The sequence below is a fragment of the Ammospiza caudacuta genome, chromosome 6 (assembly GCF_027887145.1).
Source record: "Ammospiza caudacuta isolate bAmmCau1 chromosome 6, bAmmCau1.pri, whole genome shotgun sequence".
NCBI classification, from domain to species: Eukaryota; Metazoa; Chordata; class Aves; order Passeriformes; family Passerellidae; genus Ammospiza; species Ammospiza caudacuta.
The window spans coordinates 53750697-53764405 of record NC_080598.1 but is presented as its reverse complement, the minus strand read 5'-3'; the positions used below and the strand labels follow the sequence as shown (position 1 = coordinate 53764405).

General features: G+C 48.9%; 1 protein-coding gene across 1 annotated transcript; it reads right to left on the bottom strand.

The window, feature by feature from the left end:
* Positions 1 to 453: 453 nt before the first annotated feature.
* LOC131559356 (extracellular tyrosine-protein kinase PKDCC-like) lies at positions 454 to 9695 on the bottom strand (the record flags this gene model as incomplete). The annotated part of the gene is made up of 8 exons (XM_058807686.1): positions 454 to 1311; positions 3412 to 3588; positions 5054 to 5158; positions 5252 to 5331; positions 6474 to 6745; positions 8878 to 9000; positions 9177 to 9554; positions 9594 to 9695. Coding segments are annotated over 8 exons (1341 nt in total), but the record flags the coding sequence as incomplete, so codon positions are not given.
* Positions 9696 to 13709: the final 4014 nt, after the last annotated feature.

Genomic DNA, 13709 nt, shown 5'->3' with positions numbered 1-13709 from the left:
CAGGGACCTTCCCTAGGAGGCATGGGGTCAGTGGTGATTTAGGCTTTCCCTCCAGAAGAGGTCCTGGACAGTCACTGCTTCCAGGGTGAATCAGGGTAGACACAGTGACTGATTCCCACTGTCATCTCTTTCAGACTGAAATTATACTAACCCCAGCTATTTTTCAGAGGCCACATCTACAGTTTTAGCAAAGGGCAGTTGCAGGAGGCTCTTGGGACCACACAGTCTCCTCTATGCTCAGAAGCCTGCAAGTACAGCCGCAATGTCCTTCAGGAGCTGAGTGTCCAAGGGCGCTCAGGAACATTCATACACTGCTTGGAGCACTCACAGGCTGGCCTCAGGAGTGGGTAACAATGCTAGGTGAGCTGAAGGTAGGAAACACTGGCATTTCTTCATTTGGTTGCAGTAAAGACTTAGGCAATTAAAGGGAAAAAAAAACTTCTCACAGCATGCTTAGGATAAAGAGTCATTCTTTATCATACAAAGTCACACCTTACATATAAATAATTTGAATGTCTTGCTCTTTCATGGAAAGTAACAGAGAAAAACCTTCAAGGTTGATACATGGGAGCTGGTATGAGAAATCACATAGGATCAACCCCAAATCCTGCATCCAAACACACAGATATTTGGGTCCAGTGTTGACCTGTACACCACTTCCCTCCCTTGCATGGAAGGAACTGAATCAGGACCCTCCTTGGAGGACCACCCCCATCATCAACCTCTGGTTATGGATCTCAACCCTGCAACCTTGGCCTCATCACTGAAATTTACATTTGCAGTAGTAAGAAAACCCAGTTTGCAGCTGCAGAAAGAGCCATTGCCTTCTCCAAAGTGCATCATCTGTAGATTTTTGGAGGTGACTGAAAAAACTAAGCCTACCCAAGCTGGATCCCTTGCAGCTATTTCTATTTCTTGGCTGACAAGCTGGCCAAAGCAGCAAAGCTAAGTATTGCACAGTCTAGCAACATCTGACTAAAACTGAGACCATTTATGTGGAACAGCAGTGTGGGAACAGAAAAGAAGCTAGTGGGGCAGCAATGAGAAATTTGAGCTTTGATCAAGGAGACAGCAGCATTTGACTCTATCTGAGCTGGCAGGGAGATCCCATCCCAAAGCAAAATAAAACATGTCATTCTTTCCAGCAGATGAAACTCTCCCCAGCAGTTTGTTCCTCCCAGGATCATTTTATGTGATCTCATTGTCTTTAAAGTCTTTCCCCTGAGGAAGCTGAACGTTTAATATAGACCACGGCGTTGGTATCCGGTACTAAATCAGTCCAGCTACTCTGGAATGAGGCGAGCGGGCGTCCTGGAAAGGAAAAAATGCAAGTTTAATAGAGGAGAGAGGTTCACCTTGACCCATGCTATTTATTGCAAAAGACACAGGAACACACTGCTTGCTCAATGGAGGGTCACTCTGCCCAGCCATAGATGTGTTTTACACTTCCAGTAAATTCCAGATGCTCAGTGCGCACAAGGAATGCATCACCCAACCCCAGAGGCTTTTGCATCTTGCTTTGCTTTACCAAGCAGCCTTAGGAGAGACCAGCACATTCCCACAGCTCTCATTAACCCAGCTGGCAATCTCAGGCACTTGGCATTTCAGCCACACAGTTCTGGCATCCTTGGCTGCAAAGACGAGCCATGAAATGGCAATGAAGAAAAATGCCAGGAAGGGAAGCACTAAAGACCTCAGGCATGGTGCAGGATGTCAGGGATCAGCACCCCAACAAGGCACTGCAGAAAGGGTCCCTGTCCCAGTGCTTCTCCTGCATCCTCACTGTGGTTTCAAGCAGGATTCCTTCCAGGCAGGCACTGCACAGAGCACTAACAGCTGCCCTATGAGGGAGCCACATGTGCTGTGTTAGGCACAACTCACACAATCCATCGCTGGTGTCAAACTTGGTGGCTCTAAGAGATTTATGTTGCATCCATGTAACTGCTCTTACATAACTAGTTTGCCACATGCCAATTGCACACAAGCCCTCAGAAAAGCTGCATTTTTGATAGTTTAGGGGGTTTTTTAAAATGTCATGTGAACTGACAAAACATGATCCTTCAGCATCATTGTGAGTGAAAACACTCATTTACCTCATTTAGTGTTTTACTTCAAGAAACAATTTAGCCCATGCTTGAAGTGTCAGCTAAATGGGATAATTTAAAATAATTCTGAAAACATGCTAACTGTAAGAGGCTATAATCAGAGCTAATTACAGGGACATTCTGGAAATCCCTTGGCTTGGGGCTTTAGTTTTGATAGAGAGGATAACAACTTGTAAGCTATGATTCTTTTAATTATAACAATAGTAACCACCTTCTTTTACACAGCTCCTTTCATCTCTAAAATCCCCACAGCTCTGCAAACTATACATACCACAGGGATTGTTTAGCCTAACACCAAAGTGAAGCCATCTCTGCAAGAAATGAGTAAGTGTTTAACAATACCTGGCAGTCCTGAGAAAGATTCGTAGAGGAAAAAAGGTGCAGAGGGAGAACATAATTACTCTTGTGTCTCCTTACAAACACTCAGGGGATTTCTGCATGCCCACAGTGGCAGCCATCTGAGCTTGAGGATAAGGAAGGCAGCTTTCAGATGTGCCTGTAGACTCAAGGCACTATGGAGGAAGGCAGCAGCACCACGTGGCAGCACCCTGTCACCCTGCCTGTTGGGACTCAGGACATCCCTCCGGGTGTCCAGAGCTGCCAGGACCCCTGCCAGGGACTCAGAGACCCTGGCACAGAGTCCAGAACACCTGGGGATTTGATTATGACCCGTGGAGCAAATTGCCAGCTTTGTATGAAGACCTGAAAGCCACAGAAGTTTAATTACAAAGTTATCACTAGGTGAAAAGGTAGATTTTGGGATTTTTAGAGTGGGGGGTCTTGGGAACAAGATGGAAGGACTTGGACGTGTCTAGCCTTTCTTCTTCTTCTTCTTCTTTTTCTTCTTCTTCTTCTTCTTCTTCTTCTTCTTCTTCCTCTTCCTCTTCTTCCTCTTCTTCTTCTTCTTCTTCTTCTCCTTCTCCTTCTCCTTCTTCCCTTCTTCTCCTTCTTCTTCTCTACCTCCATCTTCTGCTGTGATGCTGGCACTTTGGGACTGGTTTAGAATAGAACCTCACTGTCTAACACAGGTGATAGGTATTGGAAAGTGATTGTAAACATGTTATATGTAGTTTGTAGTATAGAGACAACACTGCCTTGGTGGCAGAGTGCTGCTGGCTGTCCTGCTGAGCTGACCTGGGTGGGGCAGGAGAAAAACTTTTATAGATAAGATACAATAAACAACTCTGAGACCAAAAAACTGAAGAGCTCCAACTCATTCTTTGAACAGACAGGCCGAAACAGAGTCTTTTCACATATCTTGGGGCTGCAATGAACTGCAGCACCCTGCCACCCTGGCCAATCTCACCTGTCCAGGTCCTGTGCTGGGTGACAATGAAGCTGTGACAGTGCAGCTGGGAGTTACAGATGGCAGCGGCCTCCTCGGCGCTGTGGATGGAGAGCAGGCAGCCCAGGTGGCTGTAGGAGGGCCAGCACTTGTGGCCTTCCCCTTCCACCGTCCGGAAACCCTTCAGGGAGATGTAGTCTGGGGACAGAAAGAGGGGACAGTCTGGGGAAACACTCCAGTGCACTTCCAGAGACTGGCTGCACTACACAATCAGTGAAACTCAAAAGAATTGCAACGCTGACAGACTGAACTGACCCGCCAAGGTGGAGTGAGGTGGAGCTGCAAAGCTAAAAGAAACCCAAATTTTGCTCTTTGGTCCTGCAGTGGAGCACAGGACAGCAACTCCCGCAGAGATGTAGGAGAGGGGTCAGAGGTCTCAAGGGCAAAGGGACGGGGTGCCACTGCAGGGGTGGGTGAGAGGAGGAGGCTGCTCTGCAAAGCCACAGCCCCTCCATGTCTTCCCTGGAAAGCCAACCTCCAAACAGCCTCTCCTACACCCCAGCCTCAACAGCAGAAGCTCGTCACAGATCCAGCACCAAGCTACACGGGGCACAGACTGACCCACCCGTCATGGTGCCACCCACAGAAACAGGAGATTGAGGAACCCCTCTGGGGAAAGGGAGGCCTGATCCTGCTCCTGACAAAAGACCTGACAAAGAGACCTGACAAGCCTGAGCAGGTGTTGTTCAGGCTAGGAGGACTCACTGCTAGGAGTCTCTCCCCACCTTCCCACACCTCTAGGATGGTGATCATTTTGGCACAGTGCAAAGCCAATAGACAGGTGTTGTTGGAAAATACCAGTAATTCCTGTTAAAGCTGCTGGTCCTTCCATGCAAATGACCAGATATCTTTGTTGTAACAGTGCAAATTATAGTTCTTTCACATGCAAAGAGATTTCCTTCTGCAAGCCACCATCACCCACCACCTCATGTGAATGCCCAGGAAAACACAAGCCACAGTAACCACTGGATTTTTGAAACTTCCTTTTGATCAGCCTCATCTCTACCACTGAATGGGTCCTTTTCAGAGGAATGCACCTCATAAAGGCACATTTATCCATGCACAGGTCCAATAGAAAGATGTTCAGAGAAAAGGAACTTAGAGGGCACCGAAGCTCCAGGTACCCTGCCACATTCATCTTGGTGCTGTCACCTCCCCACTCTACGTTTCCATAATCTGTGCTCAGCAGACAGAAGCCACACAGTCAAATTGGAAGTTTGAATATCAGCCCAGAAAACTGACCTGTTGGCCCAAAGGATAAGGAGCCACTCAATCCCAAACACATTCCCTTGAGACACTGATGTTCATTATGAAAAGAGTATTTAGAAGCAGTGCAAACACATGTCCATGCAGTTTGTCTGCACTGCTTTTACTTTGCAAAACACAGGGTTTCAAAACCATGCATAGCTCCCATGGATAAAAAAAAAAAAAAAAAAAAAAAAAAAAAAAAAAAACACAAAAGCCTGCTAAAAAAAAGATATTTTTGGTTCTTTTCCTAGTGACTATAAACTGCCTAAACCTAGGGGAGATCAGAATTTGACCAGTTACCAAGTGCCTCATTCCCTCAGCAGTTACTTTACTTAGAGTATTCAAAATCAACTACCTTTTAAAAGAAGAGGTCTTTTCTGAAGATAGAGCCCAGACTTGTACAGATGTAAAACCTTTTCAAAAGCTCTCAGGGTTTCATTTATTCCATATCGCAAATCACCTACATTTAAGGAAAAAGATGACAAAGATAACAACTCCATGAAATACCATTTAGAGACTTCTAAAAAAGAAGTTTATGAATATTAGCTGGTACCTGTTGCATTCAGAATATCACTCAAAAGGGGCCGCAAAGCTGGTGGTGCAGAGTGTGGCAAAAGATAGGTGAAAAAATACCTGCAAAAAATCCCACAGGCTGATTAGAATACAGTGCCTTCATTTCCCTGGTGATTAAGTTGTCTACATTTTCCCGTGACTTGATTATCCATATGCAACTAGTAAGTCTGCTTTGGTTACAAAGTTATGTTTGAGCACATCTTGGTGTCTCAGATGGTTCCTGTGAGTTGGGCTGAAAGCCTGGTCCTTGCTGCATGAAATCTACCTTGCAAAGCTTCATGCAATAAAGCTTCCCCTCATTCCCCTGGGTAATTTTTGTATACTCAGAAATGTATTTCCCACAAAAAAAAAAAAAAAAAAAAAAAACCAAAAAAAACCTGCATAAAAGAAGACTCATACAAGATCCTTCTCTTGCCCTGAAAAAGTTTGGGCTTCTTATTGCCCCTGAAAAGTCAGGATGACTCATTTACTGACTGTTACACAAAAAAATTCCTGTCCTAGGGAACAAGTGCACAAGAGACAGGGGCAACAGCAAGGCTGCAATAATCTATGCAGGGATTTACTCTTTAGCACTGGAAATCCAGGCTGCCTTGCTAAGTCCTTCTGTGCAAATATCCAGCTGCCAAGGCTTCCCTCCAGGATGTGACCTGCCAAGCATCAGTGGTGAGCAAAAGTCCCTGAGTTTTCAGCTGATGGCCCATGGGAAGTGCTGCAGCAGCCTCACCTCTTTGCCTTTACCTGCCCCCTGCTCTCCCATGGGAGCCCACAGGGAGATTTGGAGATGAAGGGAGGCACTGGGCAGCCTGTTCCCAACAGTGGGACTCACAGCTGGTGGGGTTTGGCAGGTAGCCTGCACTGCCACTGCCTTCAGCAAGCACAGCCCGTGGACGTCAAGCACCAGGGTTTGTTTGGCAAACAGCAAATTTACAGGTGCAAGCTCTGGGGCAAGTTTTTAGAGGGCATTGAGGAAAGGGAGCAGCAGAAGAAAGATGCCTTCATTCCCACCAGACAACAACTGCACTATTTTCCTGCCTTATAAGGAAAATAACTTGCTTCAAAGTGATTCTTAACTGCCCTTTGACAGAGGTGAGGGGAATCACCACATGATTCTTATGATTCTTATGAAGAACAAGGTGCTAGAGGCTACATGGCAGGGTGTGAGCTCAGCCACCCCAAATCTTCCCCCTCACAGCTGGACATACCGATATGCATTGAACAGATTCTTCTTCTCATTTATTCCTTCACATTTCCCAGCCACGGAGCACTTGAGAGGGAAACTTCTGGTAGGGAAGTCGAGTGTGCAGTCATTATCTTCCTTGCAAGACAGCTCCTCGGTGCTGGCATCATCCATGTCTGTCACTTTTAGGTTTCCATCCACCATAACAAACTGCCTTGGCTGGAAATCCAAGAGGGCTATTGAACCCAGGGGGGAATGTGCCAAGTAAAACAGCAGTTTCACAAGACTCAGGCAAATCTGAGAAAGAGAAGATGAATATGCATGGAAAAAAACAGATGAAAAACAGCTATTAAATTGGAAGTAGAACAAAGGGGAGGGCATTCAATTAAATTAAAAGAGAAAAAAGGCATACAGAACTTAAAAGGTAATTATATGTATGCTACAAAATTTATTGTCAACATTGCCACAGGATTTGACTGGTAAGTAGTTTAGCAACATTTTTTAAAAATGTGTGTACACAAAAAGAGACATTTGCAGTCAGAAGAGCTGGAGGAGAAAGCTGTGAGGAAAACAATAGCAGTCTTCATGTTTCAGGAGCTATATTGATATGCCAGTTGAAATCAGAAGGGTTTTTCCCAGTCTGGCATAAAATTAATAGATTCCCCTCCCTTCCCCCATGCTGCTCAATACAGACTGAGGCTCCATGGTCATTAATACCAGATTCATGCCTTGCTGCATCCCTCAGCAGTTTGAATTTGGGCACACAATCATGCTTCTGAAGAATTAGTCAAGGCTTGGAGTGTATTTTTTGCCAGCTTTTTTGCTTTTATGACAACTTTCTGGCAGCAGTGAAAGGCCAGACAATACCTGACCCAGCAGAAAGCTTGGTAAATTATTTTTATAGAAACCAGAGCTAGAGAAGTGCATTTATACTGCACCAGCACTTTGCTCAAGCAGCTTTTTGCAGCAGTTTCCATCCAGTATCAGGAGCACTGGCATCAGACAAAGTGCATGCTCAGCTGGGTGTGCCAGGCAGCCCCACGTCACCCCTCGCCACTGCCGATAGCGATCTGTGCAGCGCAAGGGATTTCTCCCTTGGAACAGCTCACACCATCCCTGGTATCTGATGTGGCTCATAACAAGGGAATCCCGTACATTTAGACACCCTAATTAGGAAACGGGACTAGACAGTGCCAGGGTAATTCTGAGCTAGTGTCTTCTGCAGTCAGGAGGTTGTTAAAGTCTCTAATGCCACCACACCAAACTCTACCACCAGCTAATCCAGCATCATGGGAGACTTTGGCACGCTTAAGAAGATGAGGTGCTAGGAAAGCTATGTAGAAGCCAGTAAAGAATTGAAGAAAGTAAAACTCCCCAAGCCAAGAGAAATGACTGTGGAAGCTCTGATATTATTTTAACTTGTTTAGGGAAGCAATCATAAGAATCCCAGCTTTGCATCCCACAGCTCAGCGAGCGGTTGCCACAATCCCCCTCTGGCTCACATGGCAAGGCTCCCCTTCAGCATTCAGGACCACATGCAGGCAGAAATTTTATTTCAGGACTTTTGTTGTGCTTTTATTTTGCCCAAAGCATTTCTTGCTGACACTAAGATACCCTTGCTTTTCTACATGATGTTTTTTTTTTTGCCTCCTGGCACCCAAACAAGTAGTATTGAACCCCCAACTGAGCTCTAGAGGCAAACTGCAAAACAAGCTATAACCAAAGTAAGTGCCATGCCACAAGTCATTTATATTCCTGGGGAGCATATGGGTCCCTGTGCAGGAGGCCGAGGAGATGAGGCAGATCTCACTAGAAGGGCTGCAATCCTAGCACCTGCAGCAGGAGAAAAGCAATTTAGTAGCGATTTTTCTACAATAATTCCTAAAGGGCCAAAATCAGAAACACCACATAAACACATGGCGAGGGTCAGCTTGCTCAGCTTGTTGCCTGGAACAGGTAACACACAGCAAACCACAGACTCGAACATGGTGATGTGGGTTTCTCAAGTCAGACTCAGGTAGCCGAGGGGCATCCTGACCAAAGCCCTTCTGCATATATATATATATATATATGTATGTATGTATGTATGTATAGGGAGTATAAAGGCAAAATGAACGTTATCATGTAATCGAAGGCATTAACCACGGCCCCAGCACCGAGTACGATTTTGTGTCTATCTCCTCCCAGATGAAGTTCTTTTAACACCGCTCTATGGAGAAAGAAACTCACCGTGAGATACCAAGCAAGGACTGTGTTAATGTGATTTTAAAGAAATGAAAAGGAAACGATTTACAGACAATTTGCGGGATCAAACAGAGTGTCAGCAGGAGAATCCCGTTTGTCCCAGCGGTCACCACCGGCTCTTCGCCGGTTTGCCCAGTTTGTGGTCTAAAAGGGACTGATAAAACTCCTTTGCTTTGTTTTCTTACTTTAAATCTTTCCTCCCAGGGGGTCTGCAGGAGCTGAATCATCTCCAGCGGGGATCCCAGCTCCAGCATGGCTGTGACCCTCAGCTCAGCATCTCCGCTGTTGTCATAGCATTGGCCGTGCAGCTGCGGGAGAGCAGAAGCCACGGTCGGGGCGATGGCGCTGCCAGTGCCAGCAGATCTCGGCCGCCCGAGGACAGCGCGGGCACCACGGGCGGACCGGCTCAGCCCCGGCAGCAATTCCCCCGCCCCGCCGTGCCCAGGCAGCGCCTCCCGCATCCTCCCGTCCCGCCGTGCCGTACCTTGACGATGCCGGGGTGCTGCAGGCGCTGCAGCAGCGTCACCTCCTTGAGCAGCTTGTAGGCGGCCAGGCGGCGGCAGCCGGCCGGAGCCCCGTACCGCTGCACGCAGCGCCGCACCTCCCGGCCCGCCCCGTGCACCGACTTGAGCGCCACGGTGCCCCCGCCCGCCAGCGCCGCCCGCGCCACCACCTTGGTGAAGCCCCAGCCCAGCACGCTGACGGCCGTGGCCCGACTCAGGTCGCCGCAGCCCAGCCCCGCCGCGGCCGCCGCCTCCCCGCCGCCCGCCGCCGCCTCCAGCCGCCGCAGGTCGCGCCGCCTTTGCCGCAGCTCCTCCCGCAAGCCCGGCGGCAGCAGCAGCGGCGGCGAGAATCTGCCCGGCTGCGCCTCACCGCCACCGGCACCGGCACCGCGGCCGGCCGGCATCGCCGGGAGCGCCAGCAGCGCCAGCAGCGCCAGGGCCGGGAGCGCCAGCAGCGCGGCCGCGCTCAGCCGAGCTCCGCGCCGCGCCCGCCCCGCCGCCGCCGCCGCCATGGAGAGCGCGGCTCCCGCTGCCCGCCCGGCTCCCGCTGCCCGCCCGGCTCCCGCTGCCCGCCCGGCTCTGCCGCGCTACCGCCCGCGTTCTGCCGCGCCGGCAAGCCGAGCGCCACCGAGGGGGCGTGTCGGGCCCCCGGCGCCCCCACCCCGCCCGCCCGGCTCGGCACGGCCCGGCCCGGCCCCGCGGGCCCACGGGGCAGCGGTGGCACGGACCGCCCAGGGAGGGGAGGCGGCGGAGCAGCCTTAGCGGTCTTTCAGGAGGTGGCCCGGGGTGGGAATCGGAGGTGCCGGGTGCGAGCGGCACATCCCCGCAGACACCCGGCCACTCTCCACGACGGCTGTTTATAGCAGAACACGCGGGTTTCACGGGCGGGAATATCGTCAGCCCTGCTAGAGGGTACCGCAGATTACAGCCGAGGGATGTACGACGGGTTAAAAGCAGTGAGAACTGGGATATCGCGTTTCCCTGCCGCTTACAACTCTCAGGTTCGGTTTCTAAGAAGAGCAAACACTGGCAGTTTCTCTTATTAGAAGGATAAACCCTATGAGGTTGAATCAGTAATACACTGCCTAAGCACGGAATTGGAATTTTTTCCAGGGAGAAAAAAAACCAAACCGAACCCATCCTCCAGCAAAGCCAGCCAGTGCAGGCAGAAAACATACATCTGTCGTTTGTGAGGCGATGAGATCGATCAGTGTCGATGGTGACACAGCTCAGGGCTGCCTTCTGTGACACACGTATACCTGAGCAGGACAGGAAAGTTTCCGACGCGGGTGCGAGAGGTGACAGGTCCCTGTCACTGGCTCTGTCACTGCTTTTAGACACGTATCTGCACCGGGCTCTGCTGTGCAGAAAGCCAGTCAGGTTAGCTTAGGGCAAAGGCAGATGCAGTTTGTCTGCTTCTAATTTAGGCAATACGCAGTTAACTCTCCTCACTGAGCAGCCTGAAACAACAGCCAAGTGGGTGGATTCAGTTTTTTATTTATGTTTATGCTACCGAGTTAGAAATTAAAATAATAGTCTGCCTCTGCACCTGGTCTGCTTCATTTTCTGCCCCAATGTTTTCAGTGGCATAACTAGACCCTCCCCAGAGAGGGAGCAGGTGATGCATGGCACAGCTGGGCTTGGAGGATGCTGCTGCCCTGTTCCTGTGGCACGGCCCTGCTGAGAGCCTGCAGCTTCTGGCAAGTCACACGCTGGCACACAGTGGGTGAGACTGCACAGGGTGTGCCCCGGCTGGGATCAAGCAGTGGGACCTCAGTTCTGCAGTGCTGCACTGGCCTCGGGCACATCTGCTCCATCTCCCACCTCCATGCACACCTCTCTGTGCCTCACTCATAACTCTCTGTGTGCACTGGGGTCACGGCCACAAGTCACCCCTGCAAAGGAACCTTTGTGAAACACCCCTAAGAAATTCAACTTCAATGTCATGGCCAGTGGGATGGAGATTTTCAGAGATTACAGCAAGTCAGTTACAACTGGTGATTCTCAACGCTATTTTAATAAAAATAATGTATATAAATGATCACTTTAAAATAGCTTCCTTCCCAAAAGCCTGCAGAAAGTTTCCCTTTCACTTCTTGTTGGTACAGTACCACTGGAGCAGCCAATGAGACAAAGTACCTCAGCAGAGCACAGCTGTTCAGTAAGAGAGCAGGAGAAATGAACTCTGAACTCAGGTCATTTCCAGATGGCAGAGTTTGAGGAGGAACAGCCAAACAAACGGTCTGCCTACATGTAAAATAATCAAGTGGAAAATCCCAGGCCTCCTGTGCTTACCCATGCACAGACAGGTCAGAAGCTGATCCCAGAACAGCTCTTTGAGTAGCTGAATTTCCTTTGTTGCTTTTTAACTTTAATAGCTCTTTAATTACTGTTCTTATTTTCAAATCAAGTATACATCTGTGTCGTAGTAATGAATATTCATTGCCACTGGGGAGGCATTAAATACATTTTTACCTGTGTTTCCAAGGGAATAGATGCCAGCTGTGTGTACTATTATCTAATTTCTGCCTGTCCTCAACAAAACCTATTAGAGAAGACTCACAGATACATAAAAAATAACAACACATGATTATTTACTTGCTCTACAGTAGCACTTAGGGATTCCTGCCAAGACCATGGCTCTGCTGTGCAAGGCTTTTTGCAGACTATGGCACAAGAGGTGGCCTTGCTTGACAGAACTGACACCTGAAATGGGAAACATAGCAAAGTGCTGCAGCAGGGATGTAGCAGGGGAGTATGTGGTCATTTGAGTGTCTTTTAGTTCCTTGGAGGGTTCTGCCTGAATTTATTGCCTTTGATAGCATGTGAGCTCTGTGTGGAGCAGATGGATACATGCCACAGATATCTATTTTGTCATTGTATGGTCCCAGCAGCAGAGGCTGCTTAAATCCAGGGAAGGCCTCCTGTTGCAGCTCTCATCATACAACCCCTCCAAGTGCAAATCCACACATGGTTAACCTGTGTGCTCCCCTAGGCCCACCAGTACCTTACACTTTCTTATCTACATTCATTCCTTTATAGGCTATAGATGGAGCAGAAGGCTGTCTACTGTTCAGAAAATATCACACTGTGCTATAATTTCAATGTGTGATTGAATCCCACGCTTCTTAGCTTTTTCTGGCTTCCTGTAAGGGCTGGAATGAGATTCCTCTCATGAAAAATTGTCCTGGCACTAATGCTAGCTGGGCTCCTTTCTCAAAATGTGATGAGTCTGTACATGAAGTGTAGATGAAATTTTGGGAGTGTCCTGTGCTCCAGACTAACTGAGGTGAGAAGCATCCCATTTTCCCATGCCAACACTGAAAGTGTTTGCCTTCTGACAGACAGACGCCTCTGGGTACAATTTCCCTAGCTAGTTCCCTCCTATCCCAAGAGATCTAGGCACGAGCATTTCCCTGTTTCTTGTCACTGACACTGATCTACAAGGGATAGGATCAAGCTCTTGGGTTAGCATAAAAAACCTGGGGAGAAATCCTGGGGGGAAAGTTTTCACTCTGAGCACACACATGAAAGTCCTGGGCATCAGTCCAGAAGGGGAGGCCAGGAGTTTATAGGTCTGGGAGAGGGATCAAAGAAACCTGCAGCAGCCACTTCAGAACAGGAGGAAGACTCAGACAGCTCTAATAAAGACTCTTGGGAATGCATGTCATCACTGGTGCCCTTGCCTTTGAGGGCAGTAGTTCCCCTGACTCCTGCCAGCTGAGCTCTGGCTGCCTCCAGACAGTTCCTGTCCAGCTGCAAGTGTGCACATCTGAGGCAGGGTGAAAGCCAGGGGAGCTGCTGGAGGGCAGGCACTTCCCTGCAGAGTGCAGGGGCAGCCTGAACAGTCTGGCTTTGCACTCCCTGTCAACTGAGAAAGCCTCTTGCATCCAGCCTCCAGGCATGCAACGCTGACTGGCCTGTGTGTGGCCATGCCTGGGTGGCACCCACGAAAAAACCACCCCAGCAGCCATTTCCAGATTTCTCTTTGTATTGCCCAAGAGCCAGGAAAAAGGTAAGAGAAAGTCAGATGCAGGTATGATACCTTCCTACACGCAAGTGAACTAGGGAGACAGACCTTGCTCTGCTTTTTTGCCTTACCAGCCAGGAACCCCAGCCAAGAGCTTGGTGCAATAATGATTGCCTAGAACTGAAATTATGTTTCTCTTCCCCAGCAGGAAGAAAACCTGTCATTTTTTGTGGCGTCCAAGACAGCTGCAGCTCCCAGGTGTTCTTGCAGCCCATGGCAGGCACAGCTGTCTCCCTAGGCACTTCTGGTCTGAGCTTTCTCAACAGAGTATAGCAAAGCTGATGCCAGCACCCAGTTGGCATATAGGGCACTAGGAAGCAGCTGAACTTGCTTGGTTTGGGGTTTTTTTTGATTGTTTGTTTGGGTTTGTTTGGTTTTTATTTCGTTTGTATGGGGTTTTTTTTTGGGGGGGGGGTTGGTTTTTTTTTTTTTGGTCAGACAAAGGATGACCTCCTGACTAGAGGTTCTGGATGAAACCATGAGA